The 18,347-nt window shown below is 38.0% G+C and overlaps 1 protein-coding gene across 4 annotated transcripts in view; it reads right to left on the bottom strand.

Moving 5' to 3' along the window:
- Window positions 1–18,347, bottom strand: part of GOLIM4 (golgi integral membrane protein 4) — an 83,362-nt gene that overhangs the window by 17,597 nt on the left and 47,418 nt on the right. For 2 of the 4 annotated variants that reach the window (XM_011944611.1, XM_011944612.1), the window contains exons 2-9: window positions 15,509–15,583; window positions 14,165–14,214; window positions 12,284–12,337; window positions 10,837–10,987; window positions 8,759–8,841; window positions 8,158–8,241; window positions 4,227–4,385; window positions 209–541 (exon numbers count right to left, since the gene is read on the bottom strand). In XM_011944611.1, coding sequence (XP_011800001.1) covers window positions 209–541; window positions 4,227–4,385; window positions 8,158–8,241; window positions 8,759–8,841; window positions 10,837–10,987; window positions 12,284–12,337; window positions 14,165–14,214; window positions 15,509–15,583 — 989 coding nt within the window. The remainder of the gene's footprint in view (window positions 1–208; window positions 542–4,226; window positions 4,386–8,157; window positions 8,242–8,758; window positions 8,842–10,836; window positions 10,988–12,283; window positions 12,338–14,164; window positions 14,215–15,508; window positions 15,584–18,347) is intronic. The other 2 variants (XM_011944613.1, XM_011944614.1) reach the window with 1 other exon arrangement.

Below are 18,347 nucleotides of genomic sequence, written 5' to 3'. Positions count from 1 at the left end.
GTGCTCTCTGATCACCAATCATCTTTCTGAGGTATGCAAATAGCTCTGCTATTAACATTACAAGAGAAAACTTAAATATGAGCACATAATGTTTAGTAGATTCACTCACATTTTTATTTTAGAGATTGTGATATATTACCTTAACATGTAAAAATAACACCAGGTTTTCCATCCCAGTATACCATACCAGAAGCGGGTGACCTCATACCTCAGCACGCGCGTGCCCTTCCAGGAGGTTGGCTGCTTCTCGCTGCTCATGCTGCTCTTTCCACTCCCGATCCTGCTCCTCTGGTGATGGATCGTGTTCCTCCTCAAGATGTTCTGCCTGCCCGACCTGCTCCATTTCTTCCTCCTCCAGGGCCTTTCTGTGCTCCTCTTCTACCTGATGCTCCTCAGGCTCTCTGCGTTCCACTTCTTGTTGGACTGGTTCTGGGGGAGCCTGAAATTCTGCCTCCTTATGGGTAGTAGCATAGAGTTTTGTGTCTTCTGCTCTTCCAGGAATTGCTTCATGGTTCTGCCACACATCACTATTTCGAGACACCTAGGCCAAGCACATCACTGGGAATGACACTCTTCCATTTCAAAAGTAATGATGTAATTTCTTTATTTCCATGTCTATGGGGCATGCGGCTACAACAGAAGAAGGTGTCTAGAAATATATACAGTCCTGCCTTTATGGCTGCAATGGAGTCACTTAATTTTCTTACTGTGTAATCTCACTTATAAAATAGATAATATAAGCAAAGCTTCATCTGTGAAGAATACAGTAAATAACCTGGAAAACAAAACCTCCAAGTAACCAGTATCTCAGAAGTAAACTAATTCCTATTTTCCCTTAGAATAAAAAGCTTCAAGTGATGAAATGTTTACATAATTTTCTTCAATGTAAATTTTGTTTTCAATAATTATTTGAAAAGAGAAGGGTAAGATAAAATTGAGGAGTTGGGTTTAGTTTTTATTAGTTTGGTTTACTAATTTAAAAAAGAATGCCATTACTAATGAACATCCATGTTTAGTTCAACATAGTGCCTGTTAAACAAGACACAGTAAAATATTTTTAATGTATTAAAGTAGTAATTCTTCTTTGCAAACCAGCAGGAGTCTTTTGTAAACATTTTTATTGCTAATACTGAAAACCCTGAGGAGAAAAAAAAAAAGAAATGTCTTTTCAGAATATCCCTCCTCTAAAATTAGTTGACTCAAATCAGTTCTCCCTATAAGTTTCAGCGATCTCTATATGATTTGCACTACCTAGAAAGTGAGGAAGAAAGAGAATATAGTACCAACAGAAACAAATATCACTCTTTTTTTTTTTCGCTTTAACCTTCAGTATCCGAAAAAAAAAAAAAAAAAAAAAAGTAAAGCGCATATTTCAGTAAAAAAAAAAAAAAAAAAAAAAAAAAAACCTTCTTTGGTCAGATTGCTCTCCCAAAATTGAAACAAATGTGAAACCCTATTCTTAAATTAACAGAGATATAATTATCAAATGTGAGACATTGGACTGTATTAATAAACTGGGGAGAAAAGTCCTTTCTCAGACATTTGAGGACAACTGGAGTTGCACATTCTAGCGACATCCTCACATATCTGGCAAGTTTGACTTAATACTGCCCCAGCTTTACAGAAAAATATTTCTCTAAAGAGCTCTAAGTACTTTCAAACACTTGTCATTTATCTTCACAGTATCCTAGCAAGGAAGGTTACTGCAGATAACTTCTATCTCCACTTCAGAGTTGGAAAAACTGAAGCTCTGAGTCACTGGAAGATTAATCCAGTAAACTGGTAGTCTGACAAGAGCAGAGAATAGAACCAAGTACCAGGCCAGTGATCTGGTCATGCTTTCTTTAGTCATTAACATAAGAGCCTGAGAAAGAACAAGAGTCCATGAGGATACTGAACCTGTCTGTTGAAGGAATGCCCTGAACATCAACTTAATTATTCCCATAACTTGGTGGAAAGTTTTCTCAGTCTTCTCTTTAATGTTAGAAACCACTTTGTGAGCAAAGGACATGAACAGACACTTATCAAAAGGACATTGATGTGGTTTGTCTGTGTCCCCACCCAAATCTCATCTTGAATTCCCACGTGTTGTGGGAGGAACCCGGTTGGAGGTAACTCAGTCCACGGGGTCACGTCTTTCCCATGCTGCTTTCGCAATAGTGAATAAGTCTCAAGAGATCTGACCATTTTAAAAAGAGGAGTTACCCTGCACAAGCTCGCTCTCTCTGCCTGCTGCCATCCATGTAAGATGGGACTTGGTCCTCCTTGCCTTCCACCATGATTGTGAGGCTTCCCCAGTCATACGGAACTGTAAGTCCAATTATACTTCTTTCTTTTTTAAATTACCCAGTCTCAGGTATGTCTTTATCAGCAGCATGAAAACGGACTAACACAAACATACGTGGCCAACAATCATATGAAAAAAAAAAGTTCAACATCACTGATCATTAGAGAAATGCAAATCAAAACCACAATGAGATATTATCTCACACCAGTCAGAAGAGCTATTATTAAAAAGTCAAAAATAACAGATTCTGCTAAGGTTATGAAGAAAAAGGAGTGCTAATACACTGTTGGTGGGAGTGTAAATTAGTTCAACCATCATGAAAGACAGTGTGAAGACTGCTCTAAGACCTAAAGATATAAATACCATTTGACTCAGCAATCCCATTACTGGGTATATGCCCAGAGGAATAGAAATCACTCTATTATAAAGACACATGCACGTGTATGTCCATCGCAACACTATTCACAGTAGCAAAGACATGGAATCAACCTAAATGCCCATCAATTATAGACTTCAATAAAGAAAAATGTGATACATATACACCATGGAATACTATGCAGTCATAAAAAAAGAACAAGATCATGTCATTTGCAGGGACATGGATGGAGCTGGGGGCCATTATCTGTAGCAAACCAACACAGGAACAGAAAGCCAAATACTAAATGTTCTCACTTATAAGTGGGAGCTAAATGATGAGACACATAGGCACGTACAGGGGAACAACACACTCTACGGTCTATCAGAGGGTAGAGGGAGAAGAGCAGGAATATAACTAATGGGTACCAGGCTAAATAGCTGGGTGATAAAATACTCTTTACAACAAACTCCCATGACAGTTTACCTACATAACAAACCTGCTCACGCACTCCTGAACTTAAAAAGTTTAAAACAACCACTTTGTCAGAAAGATAACCATATTGTCTATTTTTTATTACAGATGATTGAAAAAAAATTTTTGTAGAAATTAATGATAATGGTAACTACTTCTGATGTCTCACTTATGAGATATTCTTAAGTAAGGCTTAATTTTTATAAAGAACAAGAATATAAAAAAAGTGTATTACTTGACTAGCACTCATACCGGGGGAGTGCCAAACAGGTCATTTAATTCAAATTTTGACATGCTCTGTGTAGACCTAGCACTGCTCCAAGTTCAAATACATTACTAACTTTAGTATTTGAGCGGGTTGACTATCACATAAAATCCTCATGATCATTTAACCTTCTCACCTTAACCTCCCCAAAATCCCCAACTTTGAAAAACTCAGAAACTACAGCTCCTTGAAGACAAATAAACCTACATGAATAAAGACAAAGACATTAAAGTCTTTCTCAGAAAATACTAGCAGCGGCCGGGCACGGTGGCTCACACCTATAATCCCAGCACCTTGGGAGGCCGAGGCAAGTGGATCACCTGAGGTCAGGAGTTCAAGGCCAGCCTGGCCAACATGGCAAAACCCCATCTCTACTAAAAATGCAAAAATTAGCCAGGTATGGTGGTGGGTGCCTGTAATCCCAGCTACTCAGGAGGCTGAGGCAGGGAGAACTGCTTGAACCTGGGAGGCACAAGTTGCAGTAAGCCAAGATTGCACCACTGCACTCCAGCCTGGGTGACGCAGCAAGACTCCATCTCAGGGTAAAAAAAAAAAAAAAAAAAAGAAAACACTAGCAGCAGTTCTCAAAGTGTGCTCCTCAGACCAGCTGAATCAGTTAGAAATGCAAATCTTTAGGCCTCACTCCAAATTAACTAAACCAGAAACTCTGGGCCTGGGGCCCAGTAATCTGTGTTTTATCAAGTCCTACCGATGATTCTGGTATACACTAAAATTTGAGAACTACTGCTCTTTGAGAAAAGCTGGCAATATTAAGAGCAGGTCCCCTCTTGGCAGCTTGACAGAGAAAGTGACCTAACCACAGATTACCAGTTCATGCCTCTTACCTCCTGTATCTCTCGGGTTGGCTTCTCCCTTGCTGTGTTGTAACCTTGTGGAGCATGTGCCACCTGGGTCACATTTTGCTGTTCTGCTGGATCAGGTTTTCGAAGGCTTGGAATCCTATTCAGAGTATCTTTCAGTTGTTTATATTCTGCAACTTGAGTCTGCATATAAATTGCACAATTGGATAGAAATTGCACAATTTGAGGAGGGACTCTATGAATGCCCATTCATAGATGGGCATTTGGGTACACTGTAAAACTAGACAAAAATATTGTACCTAAATACAAGTTAGAAAAACAGGCAGATTGTTTCCATGCATTAACTATTCTTACTTGGGCATGTTAATCATTTTTGAGCACATGCAAATTAGAAACAGAGCTGAAGGAAACAGAAAAAATGTCTAAGACGGATGTTAGTTTCCCATACTACATTGAAGTCAGAACTTTTGTAAATAACTTACTAATATAAATATCACTATTAAAAGTAAGACCGCTATGTGATGTTTTATCATATTAAAAAATCCATTAAAAACTCACACAATAATAAAAATACAAGTGCAGATACTTTTTACCAATATGATCTGAGTAAAATCTTTCAGTAGAAAGGAGTCATAGGTTTAAAATAAATTTTAAATACAACCACGCACATACACACAGACACGCACACGTATAAATTACTCAGGCCACCATTTTCCCCCTCAGTTAATTCCTGCTCAAATAGAATCCCTTATTTGCCAGAATGTTTCCTACACTGTGCTCAGTGGTTTCTGGAAAACAGTGGCACAGCTGTGATAGACTGGATTTTTATCCTCGATTCTGAACGATCTTTTCTTCTCAAGTGACAAAGGTACTAACACAGGTACAGGACTAGAATCTGCTCATACAGCTGCATCTGTGTGTATATGGGGTGGGATGTGTGGATATCTGTGTAATATTTTTAATACAAGGAGCTAGAAAATTCAAAAAAATAAATTAACAAAATCAAGAGACATTGTGTTTACTCTGCTCATTTATACACCAATACTGTTATCCTGAAAACAAATACCATGTGTGTAAACAGACATATAAACACACGCAGAGAACACAGAAGTCTTTTTCTCAACAAGCTTCCCAGACAGGGCCACCTCCTCAGTGTGCGGGGCACAGCAGGTGAGTGGGGTATGCACCATGGCACACTGCTGTTCCACCCTGAGAGAGGTGCTTTTTATGCTTCTTTCTAATGTACACTAGGGTAATAAAGTCTGCTTGCTAAATAATTCCCAGGGCACTGCCTTTTAATAATTTTGTAGAAAAGTGCACCATATGACTAGCAATGGCTTTTATCTGAGAAATCTAAATATTTGCAAACCAACTTTTACGGTAAAAAATAAATGACATCCACATAACAATGCTTTTAATATTTTAAGATAAATATGGAGCAATACACAAAACTTAATTCTACTCCGTCTTTCTCCTAGATACATAATCTTTGAAGGCAGTAATTGTGTGTTGCACAATTAGGGACCATATTAAAAATGTAGGCTCCTGGTCCCCTACTCTTGAAATTATAATTCAACAGGTCTAGGGCAAGGCCCGGGTACCTGTGATGCAGGAAGTCTCAAAAAATATCACTTAAGAGTCGAGCGTGATTTCAAAGTCAGGATAACCTGAACTTCAGCCTCAGTTCTGGTCTGCTTGATTTTGGGCCGCTACTTTACTTCCTTTTTCATCTCAGTTTATTTAGTTATAAAAAGGTACAATATTATATAACTCACAAGGTTGTGAGGATTAAATAAAATGCTCAACTACATTTAAAAATCAGGTTGTCAAGGCAGAATCTCCTAAGATGATTTACATGAGAAATGCAGGTGCCTGAAACAGCATTTGTTTTTTTTAAGGAGATTTGGGGAAAGTCTTAATATGGTATTACAGACTGAATGTTTGTGTCCTCTCAAAATTCTTATGTTAAAATCCAAAGCTCCAATGTGATGGATCAGGAGGCAGGGCCTTTGGGAGGTAATGAGGTCATAAGGGTGAAGCCCTCCAGAATGGGATTAGAGCTCTTGTAAAGGGATCCAGGAGTTTTTTCTTGGTCTACTTTCTGCCATGTGAAGATACAAGGAGAATTCAAGTCTGCAACCTGGAAGAAGAGGGCCCTCACCAGAATCTGACCGTGCTGGCACCCTGATCTAGGACTTCCAGCCTCCAAAACTGTGAGAAATACATTTCCATAGTTTATAAGCCACCCAGTCTAGGGTGTTTTGTTATAGCAGCCCAAAGTGACTAACACATATGGCTCTAATTAAGGATCGCACCTAGTTCTGACAGCTTTTTTTAAGGCAGGACAAACCTTTAGCATTCTCCCCAAAAAAAGATATTTCAATAAATAGAAAATTATAACCATAGGTTAAGTTAAAAAGAAATTTTTTTTTTTTTTTTTTTTTGAGATGGAGTCTTGCTGTCACCCAGGCTGGAGTGCAGTGGTGCAATCTCAGCTCACTGCAGCCTCCACCCCACTGGGTTCCAGTGACTCTACTGTCTCAGCCTCCTGGGTAGCTGGGATTATAGGCGCACACCACCATGCCTGGCTAATTTTTGTATTTTTAGTAGAGACGGGGTTTCACCATGTTGGCCAGGCTGGTCTCAAATTCCTGACCTCAGGTGATCCGCCCGCCTCAGCCTCCCAAAGTGCTGGGATTACAGGCATGAGCCACCGTGCCCGGCCAATTTTTTTTTTCTATTATAAAACCCTGTCAGTAATACTGTCAGGGTGCTACTCCAGAATTTGGTTTTGGTCATCAAATAAATGATTTTACTTATCTTTCTATGGATTTTCAAATTGTTGCTCAGTCTAACATTTATGGCCATTACAGCACACAGAGCACTCAAATCAATTTGTCACATTTACAGTAAGAAGAACAGCCTCATATAAAATAACACTTGACAAAATTTTTTATAAAAAAGATGTGAAATGAAATGATCCCTGATGTCAATTTCATTTATACACATGTAAAAAAATCACTACACAACTACAGGTTAGGAGGAGATACCTAATCAATGACTGTCTAGAAAAGGAATCTCACAAACACAGATGCTACAGCCTCTGAGATGGGTCAGGGACAGAAAATTGTACCTTTTAATAATTTTATAAAGAAAAGAAAACCAACATGGGTTTCCTGATGAGCACAGATAGTTTACCTTTGCTCTTTTATCATAATTCCTCCAGTAGGAATAAAAGTGAAGATCTAGTTTACAGCAGCAACTAAACTAGCCATTCCTGTTTCCTTGCTTCTACTAGAAAGCCGCATAACACTTAGCATGAAATGGCTTTAATAAGCTCTCCAACACTTGTATTTGCTCCCCTGTTCATTCAGTAAATATATACTGAGGGCCTGCCTTGTGCCAGGGGCTGTTCTAGGTTTGAACAAATGGAGCTTATGACTCTTGTTTTTCCTTCTCTGTTGACTCTTCTTCTTTTCTGTAATTTGACCGACAACACATAAGCCTCGTTTCAAAAGGAGGGTGTGCAGGCTGGAATGCTGGGAGCAAGGCAGACACAGAAGAAAAAGTCTAACAACAGTTTATTTCGGTAGCTAGCAGCATAAAATCCTACAGATACTACACCAAGAGTCAACACAGATCAGATAGTTGCAAAAGACCATATATGTGAGATCATTTCTGTGATTTAAACAAGTATTAGACTACTGCACGTAGGGACTGGAATGAAAAGAAATGATCGTAAATGTATTGCACAACCAATGCAAAAAATAATCAAAAGTTTATTTAATGTTTTATTAACTGAATTTTGAAAGCATGCATGGTTCTCAGGATTAGGCTAGCTCTGTCCTAAGGAACTCACTGGAGATTGGCTTGTAATAGACTACATGCATAAAGGAATTGAGAAATGTTAAGCAGACTTGTAAAAAGAACCCATAGAGGCTGCTACCCTTCTAACCTGTGCAGCAGCTAGTGCACTCTTGTGGTCTTCCAAAGTCACTACAAGTTGTTCATGCTCGGAGAGTAAATTCTTATGCTGTTGCTACATAAAAAAGAATTTTACATGTTGAGCTTTAACATTCTATGACAAATTCTTCTTTGGCTGATCGTGATATGGCTACCCAAACGTTACTTGCTTATTTATTTGTTGTTGTAGCAGCATGTGTTAAGTTTAAAAATCATTGTAGAGAGAACACTACACTTTATGTAGTATTCCAAAATCTAAAATGTGCTACCCAAATACCATAATCATTTATTTATAATGAAATCAAAACCAAAGAAACAAACCTCTCATTATTAGTAAACTTTTATAAATAAAAAGCTTATTAAAATGTAACTATTTAGCATGAGAATAATTTCAGTATTAATGAGAACATTTAGATTTTCAGAACATCTTTTAGCTTACAATGCTGAAGTGGTAAAAATATTAGGTACACTCTAGTTAATGCAAAGCCCACAATAACAACTTGGATTTGTAAAGCAGGCCAATTAGGGAATGACTTTTAAAGTCATTCTACCAAGTACAGCAGACAAACACTACTGAAACGTTTGACTTTTACCTTGACATCTTGAAGCTGTGTATGTATGTCTTGGTGTGCTTTCCTTAGTTGTCTATTCTCTTCTCTCAAATTGTATACAGTTTCTATTTTAGAAAAAGAAGGATCACACATAAAGTCTTGAAACTTCCAGGATTCTGTTTCTATTATTTTCATATCTACAGCCACTTATAACTTATTTTAGAATTTACTTTGAACTCAGACAACATAATATTTAAAATCAACAAAAATTGTATTGGGATGTAGCATGTTTTTAGCTGGACATCTCAATCCATTCTGGTTCAGTACTTTAAATGCTTTTAAGTAACTTTTGCATTATAGACAAAAGATAAGGAAATTTTCGTTACCTAGGAATTAAATATGAGATGTTTATGTTAATACGCAAACCCTTAGGAATAAAATGTAATGGGTAGGTGTATTCAGATTTGAGTCTCTTCACAAATTAAAAACAAACCTTCAGCATTTCAGTCAAATTTTTTAAAGTAATTTAAAATTTTAAAGATACATAAAAATAATCAGAAAGCATAGACCCTTAACCCTTTGTAGTACTGCCTCAAGACTAACTACTGCATGTCATTTTGTTGTAACTTACTTCTTTTGAAATGCTTATAGAGAAACGTTGCAAAAAACATATAGAGCGGTCCTAAGGACCCAACACCCAACTCCCCATCATGATGACATCTTATATAAATATAGTACGTTATCAAAACCAGGAAACTGGGTCAGTACAATGAACTAGACTACAAATGTTATTTGGACTTGACCACTGTTTTTGCATGCACCATATGCCTCTGAAAACCAATTACCTCACTTTAAACTCATTTAGCACCCTTTTTTTTTTTTTGACAGTCTCTCTCTGTTGCCCAGGTCAGAGTGCAGTGCAATGCCCCAGCAATGCATTTAATTTTTGTGCAATCTTGGCTCACTGAAAGAACCTCCATCTCCCAGGTTCAAGCGATTCTCCTGCCTTGGCCTCCCAAATAGCTGAGATTACAGGCATGTGCCACCATGCCCGGCTAATTTTTGTATTTTTAGTAGAATCTTGGCTCACTGAAAGAACCTCCATCTCCCAGGTTCAAGCGATTCTCCTGCCTTGGCCTCCCAAATAACTGAGATTACAGGCATGTGCCACCATGCCCGGCTAATTTTTGTATTTTTAGTAGAGACAGAGTTTTGTCATGTTGGCCAGGCTGGTCTTGAACTCCTGACCTCAAGTGACCTGCCCTCCTAGGCCTCCCAAAGTGCTAGGATTACAGGCGTGAGCCACCATGCCCAATAGCAAGTGGGGAAGACGATTTGTGTCTTGTGATTAATCTGGAGTTCACCTAAGTATTTCATTGTAGAATGCACTGGTTTCTTTCTCCAGGACTCACATGCACTCAGAAAAGTGATATATTTTCTTCCATATTACTATGAAAATACCTGACACAGATGTTGATGGGTAGCAAATTTATGAGCAACGATTCTAGATGCTTCATGTAAATTATTTCTCACACCAATTCCACAAGGTTGATATTTTTATGATTATCCCAGTTTTACAGATAAGACAATGAAGCCCACAGTTGTCACACAACCTAACCCATGGTCACACAGCTAGTAAAGAAGCCAAGATTCACCTGTGCAGTCTGACTGTAGAACTTGAGCTTTTTTCAGTTACTATTGGCAATCAACAGCAAGTCTCTGCTCCCTTGGAGATTTTCAGAAATACATGGAGCAAGTTTTGATTGTGGCAGTAACTGAGAAACATTATAGCATTTAGTGGGTAAGGATCAGAGATGCTGTATGTCTCGCAACCCAGTTAAGAGAAAAACTGTCTTACTCAACAGAGCCACGTGCCCCACTGAGATACAACAGAATAAACTACGATATAACAGAATACACTACATATTCTATTCTGTTTCCCTAAACAAACCCAAATAGATGAAGACACATGTGAAATGTTACAAAGAAAAAGTGGCTGGTAAAGGACCACATGATAAATGTAAATCAATCACCACTCAAAACAACAGTCTACAGTTGCACTGGAACATTAATATCAGTACTTATTTAGAGATAAACTAGCTAATTAGATTTCCAAATACCTTTTAGCTTAGAAAGTTCTTGTTCTTTTTCTTGCTGCAGCTGCAAGTATTTTTGCTTATGGTCATTAAATGTTCTACTGAAGTCTTCCCCTTGTTTGCGATGTTCCTCTTCCAAGTCACTGTGCTGTTTCTTTAGCTCCTCGTGTTGGCTCTACAAAGATGAAAACTTGAGTAGAAATATACATTCTCTGAAGTATATGAGAGTCTATTTCTTGACAGCACAGTAAACAAAAACAAATGAAAGCAAGAAAGCATGAACAAATGAAGAAATAGGCTTTGTTTTTCTCAAATTGCTTTAATTTGTGTAGCTTCCCTCCATTTACCCTGGATTTCAAATGAACAGTTGGGATCACAGCCAAAAATGATTTTCCTCTTAATTTTTAAGAAGTTAGCATGAGAGATGGAAAAGGGGAAAATGTGGGAAAATTCCCAGGGACACAAATTACTGTGGAAACAAGGTAAGGCTAAAGGCAAAATTATCCCTCCCTGGGTATTATGGATTTCCTCTTTTGATCTGATGTTTTCCCAGCAATGCCTTTAATTTTTCTTCTTTGGTATTTCAGCCTTTCTGGTAACTCAGTTTAAAAGAGAGAGAGTAAATGAGACTTTTCCCTTTGGAAATAGTAATCAACTGTTTAGAGAATTGACTTTTATTTACCTTATTTCTGATTATAATCCTACAATGTAATCATGATCTAGATAAACGCTACAGTCTCCAAGTGCTTAATGTGAAGGCATGCTTTGCTTTAATTCATTTACTGCTCTCTTGATAATAAGAAAAGATTCCAGTTTCAATAAAAAGTGCATGTCCTACCGATATTAGAGGGTAAGACAATAGCAAACAGAAAGCGAGGGGGAGGCATGGTGGGGTGGAGATGCTGGCATGATCTGCATGCTGCGAAGGGCATAACCGCACGCTGCCTGTCTCTTCCAGCTTGACAGAAACAATGATTCTCTTCCTGACACACAATAATGAGTTTTACTCAAGGACCAAGGAAGGAGAATCTTTAAATAATAAATTGTGTTCCCGTGGTAAGTAAAAGGACATTTATTAAATATTAGTAACAGGAAAGAAGCATTTTAATAGTTCTACAACCTCCAGTCTGTGTAAGATAAAAGAAAATGTCTAAGGAAAACCACTGTGAGAAAGTAAATGAACATAAAACCCTAATGGATAGAGAGAAGAAGAAAATTAAAAATAAGGTAACCGAGAGCCTGATTGATAAGAAAATGTGTAATAATTTTAAAATGTTCTATGTAATCGGGTGATAAATATGATGAGCCATTACAACTATATATAATTTTTAGCCAAATATGATTTTAATATGCCACATTATGATACAAATCAATTTCTGTAAACTTTATCTTTAATCACTTTAAAGGCCAATAGTTCAAGTATTAGTTAATCCTTTCTTTTATACATAAATAACAACTTTAGATTACTCACTTTCAACATCTGATGTTGGACATTCAGTGCACTGTATCTGCTATTGGAATCTTGCTGTAAATCAAAAAAAAGAAAGCACAAAAATAAATATGGCTCTCTTGTTAAACACAGCTTAAAGCACTTTAAAATATAACTTCCATTTATTTCACTTGCCTACAGTAAAATGAATTCTACACTGGAACCAAGATGTCACTGGAGCCATCGATTTAACAGAGAAATGAAGTTTTAACATTCCCCTTAGTTTGCTAGGTTTCAGAATAAAAAAGCAGGATATGAAATCATAAAACGGTAGCTTGACAGAGCCCTTAGAGATGATTTCCTTCCACTTTCATATTCAGAAGAACTGGAGCCCAGACACACGAACTTGTCCTGAGACACAGAGTCACCGCGCAGGGCTACTATATGTGCTGGGTGCTTGAGGTAAGAGGGAAGAAGAAATAAACCAATGAGGAGCGGGCCTCACAAGCTGAGCATGCCTTAAAGGGGGAAGAGAAAAGGCACTGTCTTTCCCTGAACTTCAGTGGGTAGGAAATTCTACATACATGATTTTACCCCAGTGACGCTCTATTTTGCAGAGTGAGAAACTGAGTAAAGATTAGGAACCCGCCAAGAGCAAACATTTCATTAAGTAGCAAACCCAGGATTGAAACTTGAGCCTAAGTCTCTGCCTTAACTACATGTCCTGAGCTCCAGGTTCCAGGAGCATATCTTTGTGTTCCTGAGACGCATCTTCACATACGGACCCAATAGTCCCAGGTAGCCATAACCAGTCAGTATGCAAAAGACACCTGAGTGTTTTCCCTCCCTATGCTATGTTGTTTATGTTTAGGTACCATATCCCTCACTTTACCCTGCCAGCACAAGTATACACTCATGCATTTTTTTCATATTTTTATAACTTCTAAAATGAACTGCATTTTTGCTACCTCACTTTACTGCTTTAATTTGTAAGGAAATTACAAGTGCACACAGTTTTGGTTAGTGCTTTTAAAAGCAAGTAAGAGTTGAAAGCTGATGGCCTCCTGGGCTACCAAAGGAAGTGACTCTTCTCAGTTTTTTTTATTTTGAGATAGAGTCTGGCCTGTTGCCCAGGCTGGAGTACAGTGGTGGGATTGTAGCTCACTGAAGCTTTAAACTCCTAAGCTCAAGTGATCTTCTGCCTCAGCTCTCAAGTAGCTGGGAATAGAGGCACGTGTACCATCACGTCCAACTAATATTTTGCCCTTTGAAGTCTTGCTATTTTGCACAGGCTGGTCTCAAACTCCTGGTCTCAGGCAATCCTCCTGCCTCAGCCTCCCATAGTTTCGGGATTACAGAAGTGAGCCAACTCGCTTGGCTTCTTCTTAGTTTTAATACCCCAAAATATCAACGTTTTTCAATTAATGCTTATATACTTTTCTCAGAGTAAGAAAAAGACTAGCTTTTACCCAGTTAATTTGGACTTTAAAATATTTTTAAATGCCAATATCACGCATCCCTTCACCCATTCCACAAATGTTCTTAAATGCAAACTCTAAGCCAGGTCCTGTGTTGGATGCTACACATGTGAAGGCAAACCGAAATAAATCTTATATTCTATAAAAAAGAGAGACTGCAAACAAATAAATGAAATAATCTTCTTTTTATAGTTAAACATTAAGGTTATTCCCAGTTTATCCCTATTATCAATAATGTGATAAGTAAAGGTAAGTTTTAAAACAATTTTTAAAGTCTTCCTCTTAGAATGTTTTGGCAGCCAAAAAATACAAATAAATAAAAAGTATGTCAGTCCGATAACCCCAGGGATCAACAAAGTAAAAGAGTTTGCAACTATATTTCTCTCTCTTTCAAGTTTTATGAAAACAAATTAAGGAAAACAACAAAAAAAAACCCAAAACTTACCCTTCCTTTATTTAATGTTTCTTGTGCTTCTAATTTATAAACAAGAAAATCTAGAAAATACAAGATGGGAATAAACAGTGATAATTCACTATACAGATTCTAAACATCTAAAGAAATAAAGGCAAATTTTACTCAGGCTTGCAAAAGTGTTTTAAGTTTAAAACAATCTACTTGGTGATTTACATACTTTATTTTGGCTCTCATTGGTTTAGAAAGAATTGCAAAAAACATACATCTTCCTCTTTACCTTACAGCTGTAAATCTTGCATCCACAAAATCCAAATTATAGCCAATTGATTAAAAGTGCTTTTAAAATATCTCTGTGATTAACTCTCCTTGAAATTTAGGAGGGAAAAAATGGAGCACATCTGAAGACAGAGGTGATTTATCGCTATCCACTAGATGGCACACTAAAATCATTCAGTTCCTGAAAACAGACATCAAGCCAGCCAAGCCATCTTTAATGCTTTGAAAACTTTATTATCCACTAGATGGCTCTATAAAATCACTTTGCATCTGAAGACAAGGAGAATCCAAACTTTATCAAAGCATTTTAATGATGTTGAATTTCTATTCTTCACACAGGCTCAATCCAAGTAAAAGGTCCTAACCAATACTGTCCCTCCTCTGCTATCCTCTTCCTTCCCACCAAGGTAGGTAGACAGAATATTTAACTTAAATTTCAAGATGTATCATAAAACATGAATAAATAAATATCAGAATGCAGATAACTTCAAATCATCAGCTGTATAAGGCCTGTGTTTTATGGAAAAATTCTGATTAAAAACTGACAGCATTGCCTAGTGGCTGACCTAAATGTTAACTTTCAAACTGAATCAAGTGATGTGTCAATAAAAACTTTCACAAGGTAAAAACAGGTGCATAACTTAAAATATAATGGACAATGGGATCAATTCATTACGGTATACATATATGCGTATGTGTATAAAACTTGTCATATTCTGGACAATGCATGCTGTTAATTCCCCCCGCCCCCCGCCCCCTGGATATCTGTGGACAGAAGTTCCAGGTGTAAGTAATATACCTGTTTAATACTCAGATGAAAAATTATATGTTATTCCTGAAATAATAAGTATAACCAACATATGAGCTATCACATGGTGGCATAAACTGAATAGAATATTCTAAATCCAATCCTGTATAAGGATTACTGCACAATGCATAACATATTACTTGACATGTTTTTCTCTGTCCACCTATCTGACTTTGGGTTGATTTGAGAAACATCTTAGCCAAAAACGAAAAAAAAAATAGTAAACCAAGTATATGATACGTCAAAGAAGAGTACTGGAAAAACAGAACACAAAGTATTTATTTACTTACCTTCTTTTGCTTTTTTATGTTCAAGTCTTTCCTTTTGCAAGGATTTTTCTAATCTTGATCTGTGTTCATAAACAACTGGAAAAAAAAGAGTTAAAGTTTTTGTCTTCAAAGAATTACAAATTTAAAAGTAAAATTAACATCAATTTCTACAACAGGAAGAAAATGGTGTAGAGTCTTTACACAATTTAAATAAAAACATCTGTATTTTAAGTTCCCCTTTCCAGGTAAAGAACAGACATACTAACAGGACTCCCATCCAGCCTGCCCTTTTCTAAAGCCAATACTCTGAATGATGCTTCCTCCTTCTTCGCCTGCTCCCTTTCCTTCTAGGCCTCTTAAATGCAAGTGTCTTTTTGAGATTTTTTTTTCCTGTCTTCCTGGGCAACCCTGTTCAATCTCATGACTTTCAACCATCATCTGCACAGCAGTTACCCCTACTCTATACTTCCACCTCTGGCTTCTCTCTCAGACCCTAGAAGGGTATTTTCTCCTAAATATTCCCTAAGGACTACAAAGTCAACATGATCTGCATCTGAATTAAGGCTGTCTAGATCCATAAGGAGACCTCAGCAGCATACCCCCGGGATGAAAGAGGAGGTGTATCGCCTTCCTCCTCCCATGTCAAGGAAAACAGACTAGAGAAGCACAGAAATAGAGAAGGGAGGGACTCTCCAAAGAATTTATAAAAGGGTCCACAAAAGAACCAGTTACGTTCACCATCAGCCACAGCCAGAAGAACCCAGCGGCAAACCGACGTTCAGTTCTGTAAGACCTTTCTGCCCTTTTCCTTCCTCTCCACCCAGTCTACTCTGAAGAATCCAGAGTCGCCTGGTGAGTAGGGATGAAGAGTAGATGTGTTCGGGAGAGAACTGGGGAGAAGAGGCCTACCACAACTCTCCTTCCCACTGCAGGCTCCACACCTACAGCAAGCAGGAGCTGGACCGGAGGGGGAAGCCTTACCTTTGAATGAACTGTCCTGGACTAGACCAGGCATAACAATTAATGAACCAAGACTGTGTGTTTACGAATACAAGTTTTGAACTATTTTTTGCTTTTAATCTGAGAGAAGTTAGTGAAGCAAACAAGTTTGTCTAAGATTTCATCCAGGAACAGAAAACTCAGCTCCACAGAATGGTTTGAAAAGGCACCGAAGGAAAGGAGAATGGAGTAAATTAAAATTCTGATCTACCCTTTGAATCCTGTTTGTTCAGCGTTATGGTCAAATATGATCTCATTCTTGGCAGGCTAAACCAAACGTGTTACTCCATTCTTTGACCAGTTACAAGTTCCCCATGACTACATACAATTTAAGCATCAATCACTGGTTGACCATATACAATTCACAGAACAGCCCCAACACTACCGGCTGCTGCCAAAGTCATCAGGGTCCCAGAAAACTCCCTTTCCCCATCCCTGCAACAACCCCTTGCTGCTTAAGGGATTGCCTCTCTTCTTGCCCTTTCTCCATTGCTATGGTGGCCAACAACCAACTACCACTGTCCTCCTTCCAGGCTGGCCATTATCTCCTGAGTTCTACACCTTCTCCCCATACTGTGTCTTTCCTTGTCATCCCATACAAAACTTCCATTCTCAGGACTCCATCTATTATCATCATAGGCCCTACCTCTCTTCACACCTCTGCTAACATCTCCGTCTCTAACTCCTAGAATGCCTGTGACCACTCAAATTGGTATGGTGTGGTCCTCTGATGACATGCCTACCCCAATCTCAACTTTCCCCTCATCCATAGGCTGTCATTGCAATAATCCTTGCCTCATCCTCTTCCTCTACCAGATAATCCTTTCCCCCTGCATTATTATTATAAAGGAATTCAATATAACTCTGTATTTATGGCATCTCTACTATGTACCTGGACAGAAGTGTAAAACTGGGCTAAAAGTAGTTGTGTTCCAAAAAGTTTGGTTGCAAGTCCACTGTTAAGTAGCAGTATTTTTTCAAACATATACATGTATGGAATATAAGCCCCTTGGACAATCATTAAAATCCTTTCAAAACTAAGCGGTTTCTTGGATTACAACTAATAGCCCCATCTTAAATTAAGTTTGGAATAAAAAAGGGAGAGCATAAGATTAGCCCTATAGAACATCATGAAGCCAAGCCCTGGACTGTGCACTCACAGTCTTTGAGAATTTCCTTGAGGTGGGGGAGACATATAGGGAAAGAGCTAAATTACAATACTATCATGATAAAACAGAGGCAAGAATAGGATGCTTAGGAACACGTAAGCTCCCCAGCTGGAAGGAAAAACACTCCCTTTACCACCAATCCACTGGCCAAAGTTCTCACAGTCTGGATAGAAAGTTATAAGGGCATAAATATGCCAGTTAAAATATTGCACTAATGGACATATTATAGACTGAATTTCAGCAATCACGCAAAGTTTTCAAAGAAAGGAACAGGTGAACTATCCAAGATCCTAAAGCAGCAAGTCCTCAGTATAGGCGGAAATAATTCTAACCTAGCAACACCTATAATAATAGTAAAAACCAGCAGCATAGTCAAGAAAAACAGACAAGGCAGACTGTTCATTACCCACCCCAGTCACCTCAGACTAAATGTTAAACATTATTGTAGAAGGTTGAAGACAGAGGGGAAAAAAGTGGAATTTGCAAATTACAATCTGGTGGAATTGTTGTTTACTCAATAAAATGCAGCAGCAATCAAGGTAAACTCACTTTTACAAACTTAATATTGTGTGGTACCAGGTAATCAGGTAATAATTATCTTTGGCTTAGGAAGGATATAACTCATCAGCATGATTTCATCTTCAGTAAGAGAATGGAGCCTCTGCTAGATGAAACCAAGTAGAGAGGGAGTG

This window comes from Colobus angolensis, unplaced genomic scaffold (assembly GCF_000951035.1).
Source record: "Colobus angolensis palliatus isolate OR3802 unplaced genomic scaffold, Cang.pa_1.0 Scaffold234, whole genome shotgun sequence".
Taxonomy (NCBI): domain Eukaryota; kingdom Metazoa; phylum Chordata; class Mammalia; order Primates; family Cercopithecidae; genus Colobus; species Colobus angolensis.
The sequence above is the reverse complement of the archived record's forward strand: the minus strand, read 5'-3'. Positions and strand labels throughout refer to the sequence as shown.